At 38.9% G+C, this 14,979-nt stretch overlaps 1 protein-coding gene across 2 annotated transcripts in view; it reads left to right on the forward strand.

Annotated features, from left to right (window-relative positions):
• Positions 1-14,979, forward strand: part of ATM (ATM serine/threonine kinase) — a 54,418-nt gene that overhangs the window by 29,480 nt on the left and 9,959 nt on the right. For both annotated transcript variants that reach the window (XM_081001705.1, XM_081001706.1), the window contains 21 exons: positions 766-930; positions 1,571-1,703; positions 2,549-2,638; positions 3,479-3,650; positions 3,751-3,892; positions 4,233-4,409; positions 4,644-4,821; positions 5,726-5,813; positions 7,015-7,170; positions 7,738-7,846; positions 8,662-8,750; positions 8,835-8,937; positions 9,248-9,396; positions 9,573-9,677; positions 10,218-10,337; positions 10,678-10,912; positions 12,225-12,389; positions 12,618-12,737; positions 12,851-13,068; positions 13,397-13,604; positions 14,792-14,896. In XM_081001705.1, the coding sequence (XP_080857831.1) occupies positions 766-930; positions 1,571-1,703; positions 2,549-2,638; positions 3,479-3,650; positions 3,751-3,892; positions 4,233-4,409; positions 4,644-4,821; positions 5,726-5,813; positions 7,015-7,170; positions 7,738-7,846; positions 8,662-8,750; positions 8,835-8,937; positions 9,248-9,396; positions 9,573-9,677; positions 10,218-10,337; positions 10,678-10,912; positions 12,225-12,389; positions 12,618-12,737; positions 12,851-13,068; positions 13,397-13,604; positions 14,792-14,896 (3,027 nt within the window). The remainder of the gene's footprint in view (positions 1-765; positions 931-1,570; positions 1,704-2,548; positions 2,639-3,478; positions 3,651-3,750; positions 3,893-4,232; positions 4,410-4,643; positions 4,822-5,725; positions 5,814-7,014; positions 7,171-7,737; positions 7,847-8,661; positions 8,751-8,834; positions 8,938-9,247; positions 9,397-9,572; positions 9,678-10,217; positions 10,338-10,677; positions 10,913-12,224; positions 12,390-12,617; positions 12,738-12,850; positions 13,069-13,396; positions 13,605-14,791; positions 14,897-14,979) is intronic.

Consider the following 14,979-nt stretch of genomic DNA (forward strand, 5'->3'; position numbering starts at 1 on the left):
AAGGCCGTACGTAGTATGTAGAGGAATTTGGGATGTTAGAATAGTTAGTTTGCAGTCAGTCTGAGAAGGTCCGTACATAACCTTTGTCACTAACATCTACATTTATAAGAGTAAAGTAGGAGTGGTCAGGCAGCATGCACTAGCATTCTGTTCGTTTCCTTTAAATCACAGTAAGCCAGCAACCCTGTCTTACTGTGATGTGCACATGTGGCCACTGTGGGTATTTAGATGCTGCTTCTGCCTTTCCACTTTATGCACCGTGAAATCAAAAGCAGGCCTTTCCTCTGCTCTGCCCATATCATATTGAAATGCACATGTGAACTGAGGAATTAACAGCACAGTCCTTGGTATGGTTGATCAGAAGTCAGTCCCATTGTCTTCAGTGGGCCTTATTGCCTAATAAACCAGTTTAGGATTGTAGTTTAAATATAGGGTCTTCCCTGACATTGGCTATTGAGCCTGATAAACAAGGCTCAGCGTCAAAGGAGTGGATGGAAGTGGCGAGTATTTTGCATTCAAATTAAGTGCAGGATCTTCTATTTGGTATGGGTTTCTATGCAGTAAGGAAAGAAAATGCACAAGCCTCTGGCCTGCTCCCAGTCTCACCATGCCTAGAGGTAGCATTGAGGGAAGTAACTGCTGAGCAGCTAGTCTGAAAACTGGATCAGAGTATTGTGATTGCTGTTTTTCCATGCACAAACATGAAGACTTTCTAGAGTGGTTTCATTTCTTTGTTCCTCCACTTTTGTTTTCCTTTTCATTTAGGTCTTGGGCTTATTGAGATACCTAGTAATAGATAACAAAGACAATGAAAACCTATACCAGGCAATCAAACATCTGGATCCTTTTCCGGATCACCCTGCTTTTAAAGACCTGCGTGCTATTCAGCAAAAAATAAAATACAGTAATGGTGGATTTTCTCTCCTGGAGGTAATACAATCAGTTTTCAAGCCTTTGAAATCATAGTGGATTAGGTCTTCCTATTCATAATCTACTCATGAGTGAGTCTCATTGATCTTAGTGATGTTAATTTCCAGATAAGAAGTGACACATTACTCAGCCATTCAGAGTCTCTACATTTTTTTTAAGATAATGAACATGTATAACTCTTTTTGATTATATCTAATTGTAGAGCTTTATGAAAAACAGTACCTAATAATTGTGTGTAAAGGTAAAGGTACCCCTGCCCGTACGGTCCAGTCGTGTCCGACTCTGGGGTTGCGCGCCCATCTCGCTTAAGAGGCCGGGGGCCAGCGCTGTCTGAAGACACTTCCGGGTCACGTGGCCAGCGTGACAAACTGCATCTGGCGAGCCAGCGCAGCATACGGAAACGCCGTTTACCTTCCCGCTAGTAAGCGGTCCCTATTTATCTACTTGCACCCGGGGGTGCTTTTGAACTGCTAGGTTGGCAGGCGCTGGGCCCAACAATGGGAGCGCACCCCACCGCAGGGATTCGAACCACCGACCTGACGATTGGCAAGTCCTAGGCGCTGAGGTTTTACCCACAGTGCCACCCGCATCCCTAATAATTGTGTGTATCCTTACTATAAAATCTGTTTGTTGTTTGCAGGAAATTAACCATTTTCTGTCCATAAATACCTCTGATTCGCTACTGTTAACGAGACTTGAAGGTTTAAATGATTTGCGTAAGCAACTTAAGGAGCATAAAGAACAAATAAAGGACCTTATGAAAGAATTTCACGGTATGGGTTTGAGACTGCTTTTTAAATTCCTGGGAGTACCGCATATTGCGGGGGGATGACTAACCTGAGGGCAGCATGGGTCCATGATCAACCCTAAAACGAACTAAATCAGATACCAGTACAGTATCTATTTTTTATACTATGAACAATGCAATAAGCAAAAATAAATATCAGTCGAAGGATTAGGGAGAAACTGTTTCTTATCTAGAGGATGTTGAGGAAGGCACTAGGCGAAACATAACATTGAGAATGCATTTCACAGTGGGTACCACAATTTAAAAAGTGCTGTCCTTTTTTTGTTTGTTCACAACACACTTCAGAAAATAGCATTGGAGAAAGCAAAGATAGAAATAAATCTGCTCTAGCCGATCTCCTTACTTTCTAGAGCCTCTCTTTCACTGATGAATTGCCTTGTGTCATTGGGGACAGTGTTGGCATATCATACTATAGACTAATTAATATGTTTGAAATGCAGTTCGGCAAGTCCTGTGAGTTTCTGTAAATATAATTTCATTTGCCTTTTAACAGGGTCTGTGTATTTCAAAGCACTGGCATTTAAGAGGAATTTTAAAAATTTGTTTGGTTACAACTTTCCACACATGGTTGATATGGATATTGTGGGGTAGTTGTTTTTTTTTTTGTTTTTTAGTTGTTTTTTTGGAGTCTTCAAATGAAAAATGTTTAAATTAGTAGCATTAGTAAATCTTACATGTGTAATCTGTATATTTAATGTCTGTTTTTAATCGTATAATTTTAATGGTATATTTAATTTTATTGGTCTGTGACCATAATAAATAATTCATTCATTTAATACTGCTTTTAATACTTTTTACACCCTACTGTAGAAAACCCAAAGGACTGTATAATAGTGAAGCTGATAGCGTGTTTCTTACAACTTTCAAAAACAGCTGTTAATTCTACCAATAGAGCCTTGGGTAAGAAATTTAGCTATTCAAATGAGTAGAGTTCTTTTGAAGAGAATTGGTAAAAATTAGATTTTGTTCCAAGGTCATACAACATTTAATATTTTTATACCAGTAAATAACTTCAGAGAAATTTTGACTTGAATGTTGAAAGATAGCACCTAGAAACCTGTTAAAAACCTGATATTGCTCTGTTAGCTTTTAAAAAAAGTATTATTTACTAAATAGTTATTTTTATTAAAGCTTGAAAAACAAGACTTAGTTAATTATACTTCATCTTTGCATTACTTTCTTTGTCTCCTGTAAAAAGTATCTGCTTTCCTAAATTGCTAACTAATCCTTGCCATTTGAGTATTTCTAAAACTGGAATGTGTTGGTTTTTCAAAATGTTTTCTCAAAATAGTACTGGTGCTGGTTCTCAAAGCTCAGTAAGCCCCTCACAGTATAACAGTACCAATTGAAATTATAAGTGCAAAGAAATTTGGGGGGAGATCTCCCTCCCTTTTTTTATCCTTTCTCTTGTTTTGTAAGCTATTGCTGCTATTAACCAATAAGAATTCAGGGAACATATGTGATGGAAACAGTTCTCCCTGTCCTATTTATACACACTGGTGCTATCACTGCAATGCTTAGGCCTAGCCCTTGAATTCTATACAAATTAGAGTCCCTGTAGTGGAAATCACAGAGAAAACGCAACATATTAAAACAGTAGAATGCTACCTTTTTTCTTTATTTTCATATTGAAGGGTCCAGTTGTATTATGTATATTTTGTACATAAATATGAAAAGCAGTGAAATGTGAAAAACATCAGTGAAATATGAAGAGCATCATATGAATGTCTACATTTGCAGATGCAGTTGGAAGTTGTTTGGGAGAAATTGGTCCTATCAATTTTTCCACCACAGCATTGCAGCACACTAAAAGCGCTTCATCCTCAAGTGCGGTTGATCTGCTTGAAGACCGAGAACTTCAATGGGTCTTCATAATGTTAACTCTCATAAATAATGCTTTAATAGATCAATGGTAAGTATACAGGAGAAAATTTAACATGGTGTATAAATGTTGCCTTTAAGTAAATCTGAGATGACAATATCCAATTTCTAAAGAGTTACATTTTTTTCAGTATTGACGTTCGATCTGCTGCTGTTGCATGTTTGAAAAACATTCTAGCCACTGAAACTGGACATCGATTTTGGGATATTTACAAAACTGAGACTGATCCCATGCTGGTGTACCTCCATCCTTTCAGGGTGTCTAAGAAAAAGGTATTGTGTTTTGTACTGTATTATAAAACTAGATGCAGAACCCTAACTCTCCCGTCTTAATTGATAAGACTATCTTGGATCAGTAGCTGCTCCCAGACATTTCCAGAGGCGTGTCCAAATATCTGAAGTAGTTTGACTAACTCCTGGATTTTCCAGAGCTTTTAAAATACAATTCTCTTTGTCCCAGCAGTTCTGCATAGTGAGATAAAGGAATTGTGAGCTGCCTTAATAGAGGCTGGAGTTCGTGGTTCAGGAGAGAAGGCTGTGTAATGCTGCTTAAGGAATTTTAACAGACACTTGGTTTCTTTTTTAAAAAACAACAACACAAAATGATATTTAGTTCTTGGAAGTGCCTGAACAAGCAAGAGACCCTCTTTCCGAAGATCTGGATAATACAAATCTGTGGATTCCTCAAGGTGAAAGCCATGATGTTTGGATTAAGACCTTGACTTGTGCCTTGTTGGATGGTGGAAGGATAAAAAGTGAACCCCTTCTTTTTCTGAAGCCACTGTGTAAGGTAAAATAAGTTTGTTGGTAGGATTACATTCTATTGCCCTGTCACCTTCCTATTTTAAAGTTTCATCTTACTACATTTTTTTCTCTTTCCCCATGTCATTTAGAGGTGTGTGAACTTTTTGAATGAACAATATATGGAATGCTTTGTTATAACTTAGTATAAGAATAAAGCTGACTACTAAAGGCAAACTGAAACTAATAATGTGTTCAAGCAATTTCTTTCTTTGTGTTCTAGGTTCAAACTGCTTTTTGTCAGGCTGTCCTTCCATATTTGATTCATGACATTTTACTTCATGACTCAGATGAATCTGCGCAATCTCTTTTATCAACACACATTCAGATGTTTTTTACCACCTGTTGCAAATATGCATTATCTCCCAGTAGGCCATCTACACCTGCAAATTCAGATCCAGGTAACGCCATAAAGCTTTTCCTATGCCTCAAGATATTATGCATGTAAGGGTGAGCTTAGGTGGGATTTGAGCTCCATCTAGTGGTTGGAGGCAAAATTCCTGCTCCATTTAAAGCATTTCCCCCCATTCTTAAAAATAAAGACTAATAATTTAAAGATATGGCATGCAAGATATTGAGAATGAGGATGGGGGAAACCCAACTCAAGCATTGTTTCTTCGTTATAGCGCTCTGGTACTCTGGTAATGATCAGCCAGAATGGAAAGAGTTTTAAGAAGAGGAAGAGCCAAATGTTGCTAGTTTGTCAGCTGAGCTAAACTAACATTGTTAAGAAATAACAGAAGAGTCAAAGCTATTTCTTTTTGTTAAATAGCAGAGACAGCATAGTTTAATAGATGGTTCAGATTCCTGCTTTGTTATAAACCACTTTCTTAATAGCTGTAGGGGTACGTCTGTATTTCACACACCATTTTCTCATTTAAAATACATTGGTACCTCGGGTTAAGTACTCAATTCATTCCGGCGGTCCGTTCTTAACCTGAAACTGTTCTTAACCTGAAGCACCACTTTAGCTAATGGGGCCTCCTGCTGCTGCCTTGCCGCCGGAGCACAATTTCTGTTGTCATCCTGAAGCAAAGTTCTTAACCTGAAGCACTGTTTCTGGCTTAGCAGAGTCTGTAACCTGAAGCGTATGTAACCTGAAGTGTATGTAACCCGAGGTACCACTGTATATGTATTCATGACTTACCGGGGGAGTTACTTATCAGAGAGATTCAAAAGAACATTGAAACTTAAGCATAACATCCCTTACTATTTTGGTTTTCGTTGTTATTAACTTCCCTAATTCAGAGTTGTTATTGTACATCAGATCAGTAGCCTTCTGACTAAAGTTTTTTCCCAGTGCAGATTCACAAACCTTTGTTCATGGAAGTTTGGATAAAATATCTCGACGGACAATGCTCGCTGTTGTTGACTTCTTAAGACGGCAAAAGAGGTGGATGAAGTTGCTGTGTTAGCATTTATGTTATTGTACTTTAATTTTACAACAGAGGTCTATTTAGACATTGAAGGGAGGGCTCTCAGATGTCTTTGTTATTTTTGCACTCACAGTGATTTGTTCTCATGATGATATGGGATGGTTACACATGTTGCCTCTTTCAATACTGTTTGTGTCTTCAAACATTTGGGGGCGGTGGCACTGTTTCATTTCCAAACAGTAAATGTCCCCTTTTTGTCACAAGAGTTCCCCTCCAAATGGCAATAATGCCGTAACGTTAGGTTACTGTCAGGGAACTTCCATCAGTGCCGGAGGGAGGGAGAGAGCTCCAGAGGGATCCCAGAGAGCGTCACGGGATTGGGAGAGGCAGCCCATCTTCTGGGGAAGGGAATCAGCCCAGCTCCAGTAGAGAAGGGGGGCAGATGGAGGAATCTGAGAGGGAGTCACAGGACTCCTTGCCTGGGACCAGTGGGGGGAGGAAGGGTCCTCCGCTGCCTACGCCTTCCTTGCGCAGAAGGCTTCCGCACAGGGAAAGTAGGAGGCGACTGGGCGTGAAAGAACTTCTTTGCTGGAAGAAGTTTAAGAAACGCCCACTGACGGATTCTGCCAGCGATTGAGACAGCCACGGGTGAGTGGCTGTCCGGACAGAAAAGGTTCACTTAGGCAACCCAGCCAGGTGTGGGCACCGGCTTACGCACGAGCAACCCCTTGAACCACTACAGTTACCATTTTAGAACAACTAATAAAGCAGAATATTGTGTGGGTGGTCCATTATAAATCCACCACTAATGCATAATTTTTGTGTCAATGACCTGTTGCAAAGTATACCTGCAAAAAAACCAAACCCCACCAGGTTTACCAAAGGGCCTGGGCCCTTCCAGTCAATTGCATTTACAAGACCTGTTATATATTGTTATCTATTTAGAAGACCTGTTTCAATTGTCAATAACAAAACAGCCATTGAAAGTGGCTTTGTATGTAGCCCAGAATTGTGTTTGTCAATTAAGTTGAAGCAACTTCTAAAATCTTTCTAAGGATGTCAAATAATTCTGTGTTATTTCTTAAAGCAACGACTGTTATAGTCCTGACAAAATAATAATGGGGGATAGGTTATAGATTTATGGAACATGTGCTGCTTTCAGTTTAAAGCCGTTTTATAAAGTGAGATGAATGCACTTGTGCTTAATATTTTGTTTAGGAGTCCTTCAAGTACAGTCTTCAGTGACAGCTTTTGGCTGGAACTCGACTACCTTCAGGTTGCCATGGCAGCTCAGTCTTGTGCTGCTCACTTCACAGCTTTGCTCTACACAGAAATCTATGCAGACAAGATAAATTCAGACAAACAGCAAGCAAGGTACTAGTGTTAAATACAGTCTATTCTCATTTATGTTAAACTAAAATACATTGATATACGTGCATGTGGGATGAGTCTGATTCAAAGGATTCTCCTCTTGGATAAATTGCACTGGTTATTTTGTTTCAGCATGAGTTCCTCATGCTAAAAATCAATACTGCTTTCAAACAAAATCCATTAACTTCCACCAACCAGATGGTTTTGTCTCATTGGCTTTAGTAAAGTCCATCCCTGCCTTAATCTAGAGACTATCTCAGTGGCAAGTGGCAGTGTGCCATGTCTTGGTTTGTTGAAATTCTGTGGGTTTTGTAGTTTAAATAAAATGAAAACAACACAGTTTTGTTAAGGGGAGACCATTGTTGCCTCCCAAAGCACCTACTTATAGTTATCCAATTTTCCATTTAAGGAGTTGATTGAACAGGTCTGACCAAGGAAATGGACTCAGCTTAGTTAAGTAACAGAGTATCTCTAGGACCTATTCACGGCTTAGATTTACCGGTATATCTTGTCATTTTAAAAGAATTCATATCCAACTTGAAGACCAATTTTTAAACTTGTTTTCTGCAGGTCTACTTTCAAAGCAGCTAAGCAGCTAATATTTGAGGAAGGAAGTCAGAATTTAACACTAACTTCTTTGAGCAAGAAGAGCAAAGAGGAAACTGGAATAAGTTTGCAGGTATGGTACATCTTGTTTTTGAGAATATTTCAACTAGTTCACTCATAGGTTTCTAAGACTTCTAACAAGTAAGTTATGGTTACCAGGCGACTTGACAATTGTGTGGCCCCACTAGCCCCCATAAACTATACTGTTGACTTAAAATACTGTGTCGACTTCTATTTGAAAGCGCGGTGTTGGGCTGCATTGCCATTCGCTTCACAGATATTGCTTTTTCTGGGATGGGAGCTGAGGCTGTATTTTAACCTTCAGCTTCATGTATGATGCAGCTTGCTTTTGGCCTTATTTATCTAGTATGATAGTAAAATACAACTAGGATCCAAAAGGGTATTTAGGTGCTCTCAGTGAAATTTTGGGCTTTAGTTACTTGAGCAGCAGGCCCAAGCTGCTTTTGATTCTTAGACTGGTGTGTGGTTGTGGGTCCAGGATGAATTGGGAGACACAGCCCATCCGTGGATGTCTCACTAAGGCAGCCTAGAAGGTCCATTCATGGTAAATGAACCAATGTTCCAATACCCATCCATTTCAAAAGTAAATTGCTATGTGTCATGTGTTGTTGCTATTCAATAGATATGAGCCTTATGAGTTTCATGGTTCTCTATGTATTTTGTGTAAAGGAAAACATATTAATGTCTCTGAGCATAGCCCACAGGGCTTTCTGTTTGGATGTGGGAGGTCTATCAAAGTGTGCTAAAAGTTTATAACAGAGGCAAAGACAAGTATTGGTCAGATGTAACATATTCCATAGAAGATTGCAATATTTTTTGTTCTGTAGGATGGAAGAATGTCAAGTAACTATTTTCACTTGTACCTAGGACCTTCTCATGGAAATATACAAAAGCATAGGAGAACCCGATAGTCTCTATGGCTGTGGTGGTGGAAGAATGCTGCAGCCTTTAACTAGGTAATAATTTTATTGGGGAAATTAGCAATTTTAACTGAAGGCAAAGTGTTATCAGTTTTACTATTATTCTCTTATCCGTGATAGGATAAGAACATACGAGCATGAAGCAAGATGGGAGAAAGCCCTAGTAACCTATGACCTTGAAACGACTCTTCCACCATCAACTCGGCAGGCAGGAATAATAGAGGTAATTTTTAAAGCAATGCATATCTCCCCCCCTTCCCCCCCCAATGCTCACATTCACAGGGGTAGTCAGTATGGTCCCCCCAGATGTTAGATGACAATGTCCATAATTTTGACTGTAACAGTTTAATTCTGTAAAAAAAATAATAATCTAATATTATGCTTTGACCTTGAACATGGTAGCCTGAAGTGCTACTAGGACTAGAAGTAAGTGGGACTTGGGTGTAGTAAAAATGCTTCACTTCCAGTGTTGGAAAGCATTTTCAAAAATCTGATCATTTTCATGTTAACTTTTTTATCTCACTGATCGGCAGGCCTTGCAGAATTTTGGGTTGTGTGACACACTCTCCATCTACCTTAAAGGACTGGAACAAGAGAACAAAGAATGTTCTATGGAATTGCAAGAGATTCGTTATCAGGCAGCTTGGAGGAACATGCAATGGGATCAAATCTCTTCCGTCAAGTAATGCAAACTATCACTTTTCAGATGTAATATTTTTAAATGTTTGTCCCTTACCTAAAACTGCTATGAAGGGAGCCTTAGTAGCAGTTGATAAGCTGATAAAGGATTACTGTTATAAAGGACAGTTTAATAAAGTGTTTGCATTCAAATAGAAATTTTGTTAATTCTCTTTTAAGAGATGAAATTGGAGGACAAGGCTACCATGAATCATTGTATGATGCTCTACAGTGTTTAAGGGACAATGAATTCTCTACTTTTTATGAAAGACTGAAGTGTGCCAGGTAAGTAGCAAGCTTTGCATACAGGTGTCTGTGTATGTTATTAACAACAACAAAAATGCCAATAAACTGTAGCTTTCCTAACACATTGCAGTTTATGTTATAAGAGATGTATACATCAGTGCTTCATTTGTGTAAAATGTATGCAGCTTCCATGGATTTTAATGCAATTTATGTAAGGCATAACATAGCGATTTGAAACTTTTGAAAGAAGTGCATTTTGAAGATTAGAGATAAGGCTTAAGCAGATAAGAAGGTTGGATGCTGCAAAGGAGCTACTTGCCTTTTTACATGTAGTGTGATATGCCCCTTATTTTGTAGATCAGAAAATTCTCTTATCTTTTGATGGAGTCAAGACATTTTTTAATTGTAGGCATGTGTTACAGTCAGATTTATTTTCAGTTGAAGTTGTATGTAATGCCTGTTTCTATTAAGTGCTGCTTGACAAGATATCCTTTCTGACTTCTGCTCACTGTGTAGTGGGATTTGAAATTGCTTTGGCAGGTATCAGAAGTTACAATGATCTTTTTCTTATATTTGCAGAGTCAAGGAAGTAGAAGAGCTGTCTAAAGGCAGCCTTGAGTCTGTATATTCATTGCTGCCTACACTCTGCAGACTGCAGACCATTGGAGAGTTGGAATGCATAGGACAACTTTTCTCTGGGTACTTTTCTTTTCCAACCAGTGCTTTACTTTTTCCTTCCTTATGACCCTGGATGTATTTACACATTTCACCCATGGAAATTAATTTTTTCCTATGGGGTAATCAGAATCTGCATTCCTTCACTGCAAACCTAATTTGCATGCATAAATTCCCAGCTTACATCCCTGGGATCTCCAGTTAGGGCTGGGAGAAACACCAGTGTGAAATCCCAAAGAGCCACTGCAAGCCAGTGTAGACAACACTGGACTAAATAGACCCAGTGATCTGACTCAACGTGAAGCAGCTTTATTAAAATTTAGTCAGAATTCCTCATACACTTCCATATGCTTTCTTTTTTCAGATCTTTTACTGCCAGCCAGCTGAATTGTACGTATCTGAAGTGGCAGAAACAGTCCCAGCTTCTCCAAGACAGCGACTTTAGTTTTCAGGAACCTATCATGGCTCTCCGCACAGTAATTCTGAAGATCCTTCTGGAGAAGGAAACTGAGAATGCCAAAAGGGAATGCATCAAAGACATCCTCACAAAACACCTGGTGGAGCTGTCCAGATTGGCTCGAGTGGCAAAAAACACACAGGTAAATAAATCCTTAAAATTCAGTCTAGATGTTCTCCCTTTGCTATATTAAGTATAGATTGATGTTATTATTTTTAAAGAGGTACTCCAGGGCTTCTCCAAGATGTATTAGGAAATTATAATTCTCTAGTCTTGTTACCACGCTGTTGTTGTTTAGTCATTTAGTCGTGTCCGACTCTTTGTGACCCCATGAACCAGAGCACGCCAGGCACTCCTGTCTTCCACTGCCTCCCGCAGTTTGGTCAGACTCATGTTTGTAGCTTCGAGAACACACTACTTGTGTCCTATAGTCACATTTGCTAGCCTGGAAACAAACAAAAATATATTTAAATGTGAAAGTCAAGCCATTGTATTTTGGCAAGTGCATTTTCTCATTTTCTGCAGTATGCCTGATTGGCATTTAGGCACCTTAACAATACTAAGAGCTATGGAGCAGCAGCTTGATATAGTCACCTTCTTGAATTCCCCAAAAGAAGTGCATAATTTTGTTGTTGTTATTGCATCAGTTGCAAATTCTCTTTCCTTTTTTGGTAGTTTAAAACTTTCTAGTGGATCAATAAGTTGTCCTTTCTGTGAAATAATATAGCATACAATTATAGGCCTGAATATATTTCTATTTACTCAAAGCTGGACACCACTTGCACATGCCCACAGGTTCCTATTCTGGATTAATTCACCTAAATAGCTTCCAGCCTTAGTGTGTTATTCATTAATTGTGCTGTACAGATTGAAAGTATATTTAGGAGTGAAAGGGAGTGGAAATCATTCCATTTATCATTCTATAGCCCCTCTGGTTATGAGGCGTAAAAGGGAAGGTTCAAAATATACTAATCTGTGATCAGTGATTTGCAGTACACTGTTTCTGGTGTAAGAATTTGAGCACAACCATAAATTCACTACATGAGCCATAAAATTAATAGATCCTTTAAGGCTAAATACTGTTATCTTGGGCTCAGTCTTCCATATGCAATTATTTGATTAATAGTACTAGATCTAGATTCCCCTGTACTCTGATCCCATATCTTAAATTGCAGCCATATAATGTAGGACAAACTATTTGTGGCTTATAAGTGGTACAGATTTTAACGTGGGTGTAAAGGAAATGAATTTTCATTTCATTCCAGCAATAGGATTTGCATACTGAATCATTCTTGGAAGATTTAAGTACATGAACATGCAGTTAGATCAGGGATGGGATGTAATTGTAACAAGGTACAATTGGTATCAGATTTCACTGGATTCTAGAAATATGAAGAAATAGATGATATCTCCAAACTTAAGATAAATTTTTTTTGCTTCATTTTGTTTTCCAGCTTCCAGAAAGAGCAGTGTTTCAAATCAAACAGTTCAGTCCGGCTGGACATGGGGTATGTGTGTGGCAGCTGGAGGAAGCACAAGTGTTCTGGGCTAAAAAGGAAGAAAGCTTAGCGCTGAGTATCCTAAAGGAGATGATTAAGAAACTGGCTGAAGATGACATGGTACATTTTGTCCTATGTCAGCTTGACAGTAGCAGCGTTGTTTAAATTCCTGTTTTGCTTTGAAGAAACACAAGGGCAACATATGTGACATACTTGTATTTGTGAAGGGCCAAAACATATGAAGAAAACCTTAACTGAAAGGGGAATTCAAAATAAAAGAGTGCTTGGGGAGAGGTCACTTTTTATACAAGTGAGTATGTCTGACCTGCATGATTATATTCTTCTAAGGTTAAAGAAGACCCAAGCCTGCGACTGATTTACACAGAATGTCTGAGGTTGTGTGGAAGCTGGTTAGCAGAGACATGCTTAGAAAACCCGACAGTCATTATGCAGAATTACTTGGAAAAGGTAAACAACTTCTGCAAATATTTTTGAAACCTTATTTGCGTGCTTACTCATTAAATGGTGGTTGTTTAATGGCCAGGCTGTTGTTTTATCGTTTTTATAACATTTGGTTCTAGGCAGTAAAAGCTGTTGGGAACCAAAACGATGATAGTAGCACCGAACTCAAAAGTGGAAAGATGAAGGCTTTTCTGTCCCTTGCTCGTTTTTCGGACACTCAGTATCAAAGAATTGAGAACTACATGAAATCATCAGAGTTTGAAAACAAGCAAGCTTTGTTGAGGAAGGCCAAGGAAGAAGTTGGCCTCTTAAAGCAGCACAAAGTTCCTACAAACAGGTAGGCCTCTCTAACTGAGGTATGTTATGCCACCAATTCGTAGTAAGTAAGTTAAGGCAGGTCTGTCAGCTGGTTGGGGTTCATTTAGCTATATTTTAGCATGTATATTCTTGGGAACGGTGAGCATGTTCTTAGTAATGAACCATTATCTTAGGAGTTTTCCTGCTTCTGCCATTTTATTGTGTAAACCAATAGAAGTAATCATTGGGTCAGGTACTGAGAATGAGGAGAACCCAGGCTCTCTCTTTTTCATAAAGTCAATGTCTGTCAGCATATAAGTAAATGAATTTTAGATTTGTAGTCTTATTTCTAAATTTCTGTTGTTAAGATACACAGTCAGAGTTCAGCGGGAACTACAACTTGATGAAGGTGCAATTCGCGCACTGAGAGAGGATCGCAAACGTTTCTTATGCAAAGCTGTTGAGAACTACATTAACTGTTTACTGAGTGGGGAAGAGCATGACATGTGGATCTTTCGACTCTGTTCTCTCTGGCTTGAGAACTCTGGTGTTTATGAAGTCAATGTGATGATTCAGGTTAGTCTCACCGTAACTTTACTGCATCTGTGTATACAAAGATACAACTTTAATACATCTGTGTATACATTCCCTCTTTGTAGTGAAGTAAAATATAAGGTTGGGGAGCAAACTGCACTGGATGTCTATGCGTGGGTGCATTTTTCCACATGTAAAATCTAAAACATTTAAGTCTCAGATCGTGTGGGTTATCAGTTGTACAGTTCATACTCATGTACCTTGGATTTTACATGATTAGGCCCTATGCATACCTGTTCCATACATACATATCTAGCAGGCGCAGAGGCGAGTGAGTGGAAAGTTATCTTGTTCTCCCAGCTTACGTAGCCTCTATTCACAGGGAAGTTCCTCTGAACCCAGACCATTGTAGCTTGCATACTCTCGCTTTCTCCCCCACCCACCACAGTCAGTACTCTGGGTTCTCGGAGTAGGTGCAACATGTAGTGAATCAACCCACCATCAGTCTCTCTTTGAAGTAGTATCTTTCATTACTACTTTCTGCTTCTTGTCCCCAGAGTCCTCTTCTACCTTATCATTCCTTACTTATGTCAGGATTTTTATAAATAACAGGAGTAATGTAATGGATACACCACAAAACTACCTAATCTAGTGGCTTCATCGTCCACTGTAATAAATACATAGGAATTGAGGTTCCTCACAGTCACAATCCATGCAAAATACTGCCAGGCAGTGGCCTTGTTCAGACAATCACTTCAGGCTTGATGGTTTGTTTGTGAAAATGCAAACAGGCATCAGAGCCAAGCCCTCCTCTCCTCCTCCCTGGTTTATTTTCCTAGTTTCTTAACTGACATTAAGTCAGAATTCCCCGGTTTAGATGTAACAAGGAACTTTGGCTTAATATACGCCAAAATCTTTGTGCCAAAGCCAGTTCACAATGAGGGGATGAAGAAGCACTCTGTCCTGACTCTCTGGCGTCATAAACAGTGCTTGCATCTTAAAATACTATAGATTATTCCCCAGCTTGTACAGTACTGTCTTGTAAAACCTGGTGAGAAAATGTGTGAGAAATGGATGATAAAAGTGCTGCTGTGAAAAAGAATGTCTTGCACTGATAGCAAGTAGAAAAAAATATTGTGATGTACTGATATCTGAGCATACATGCAATTTGTGTTATATTATTAAGCAGTCTCACCTTCTACTTTTGTTTGCTGATTTTATTTTAACAGAAGGAGGCAAAGAAAATACCCTCTTACAAATTCTTGCCACTGATGTATCAACTAGCTGCTCGAATGGAAAGCAAGGCAGAAGGATTTCATCAGATTCTGATTAATGTAATTGATCTTCAACCATGATACCCTGTATTCATTTAACACGCAAATACAAAACAAACACAGAAACAAAATACAAAAACCAA

This window comes from Podarcis pityusensis (genome assembly GCF_964106645.2).
Source record: "Podarcis pityusensis genome assembly, chromosome: 4".
NCBI lineage: Eukaryota > Metazoa > Chordata > Lepidosauria > Squamata > Lacertidae > Podarcis > Podarcis pityusensis.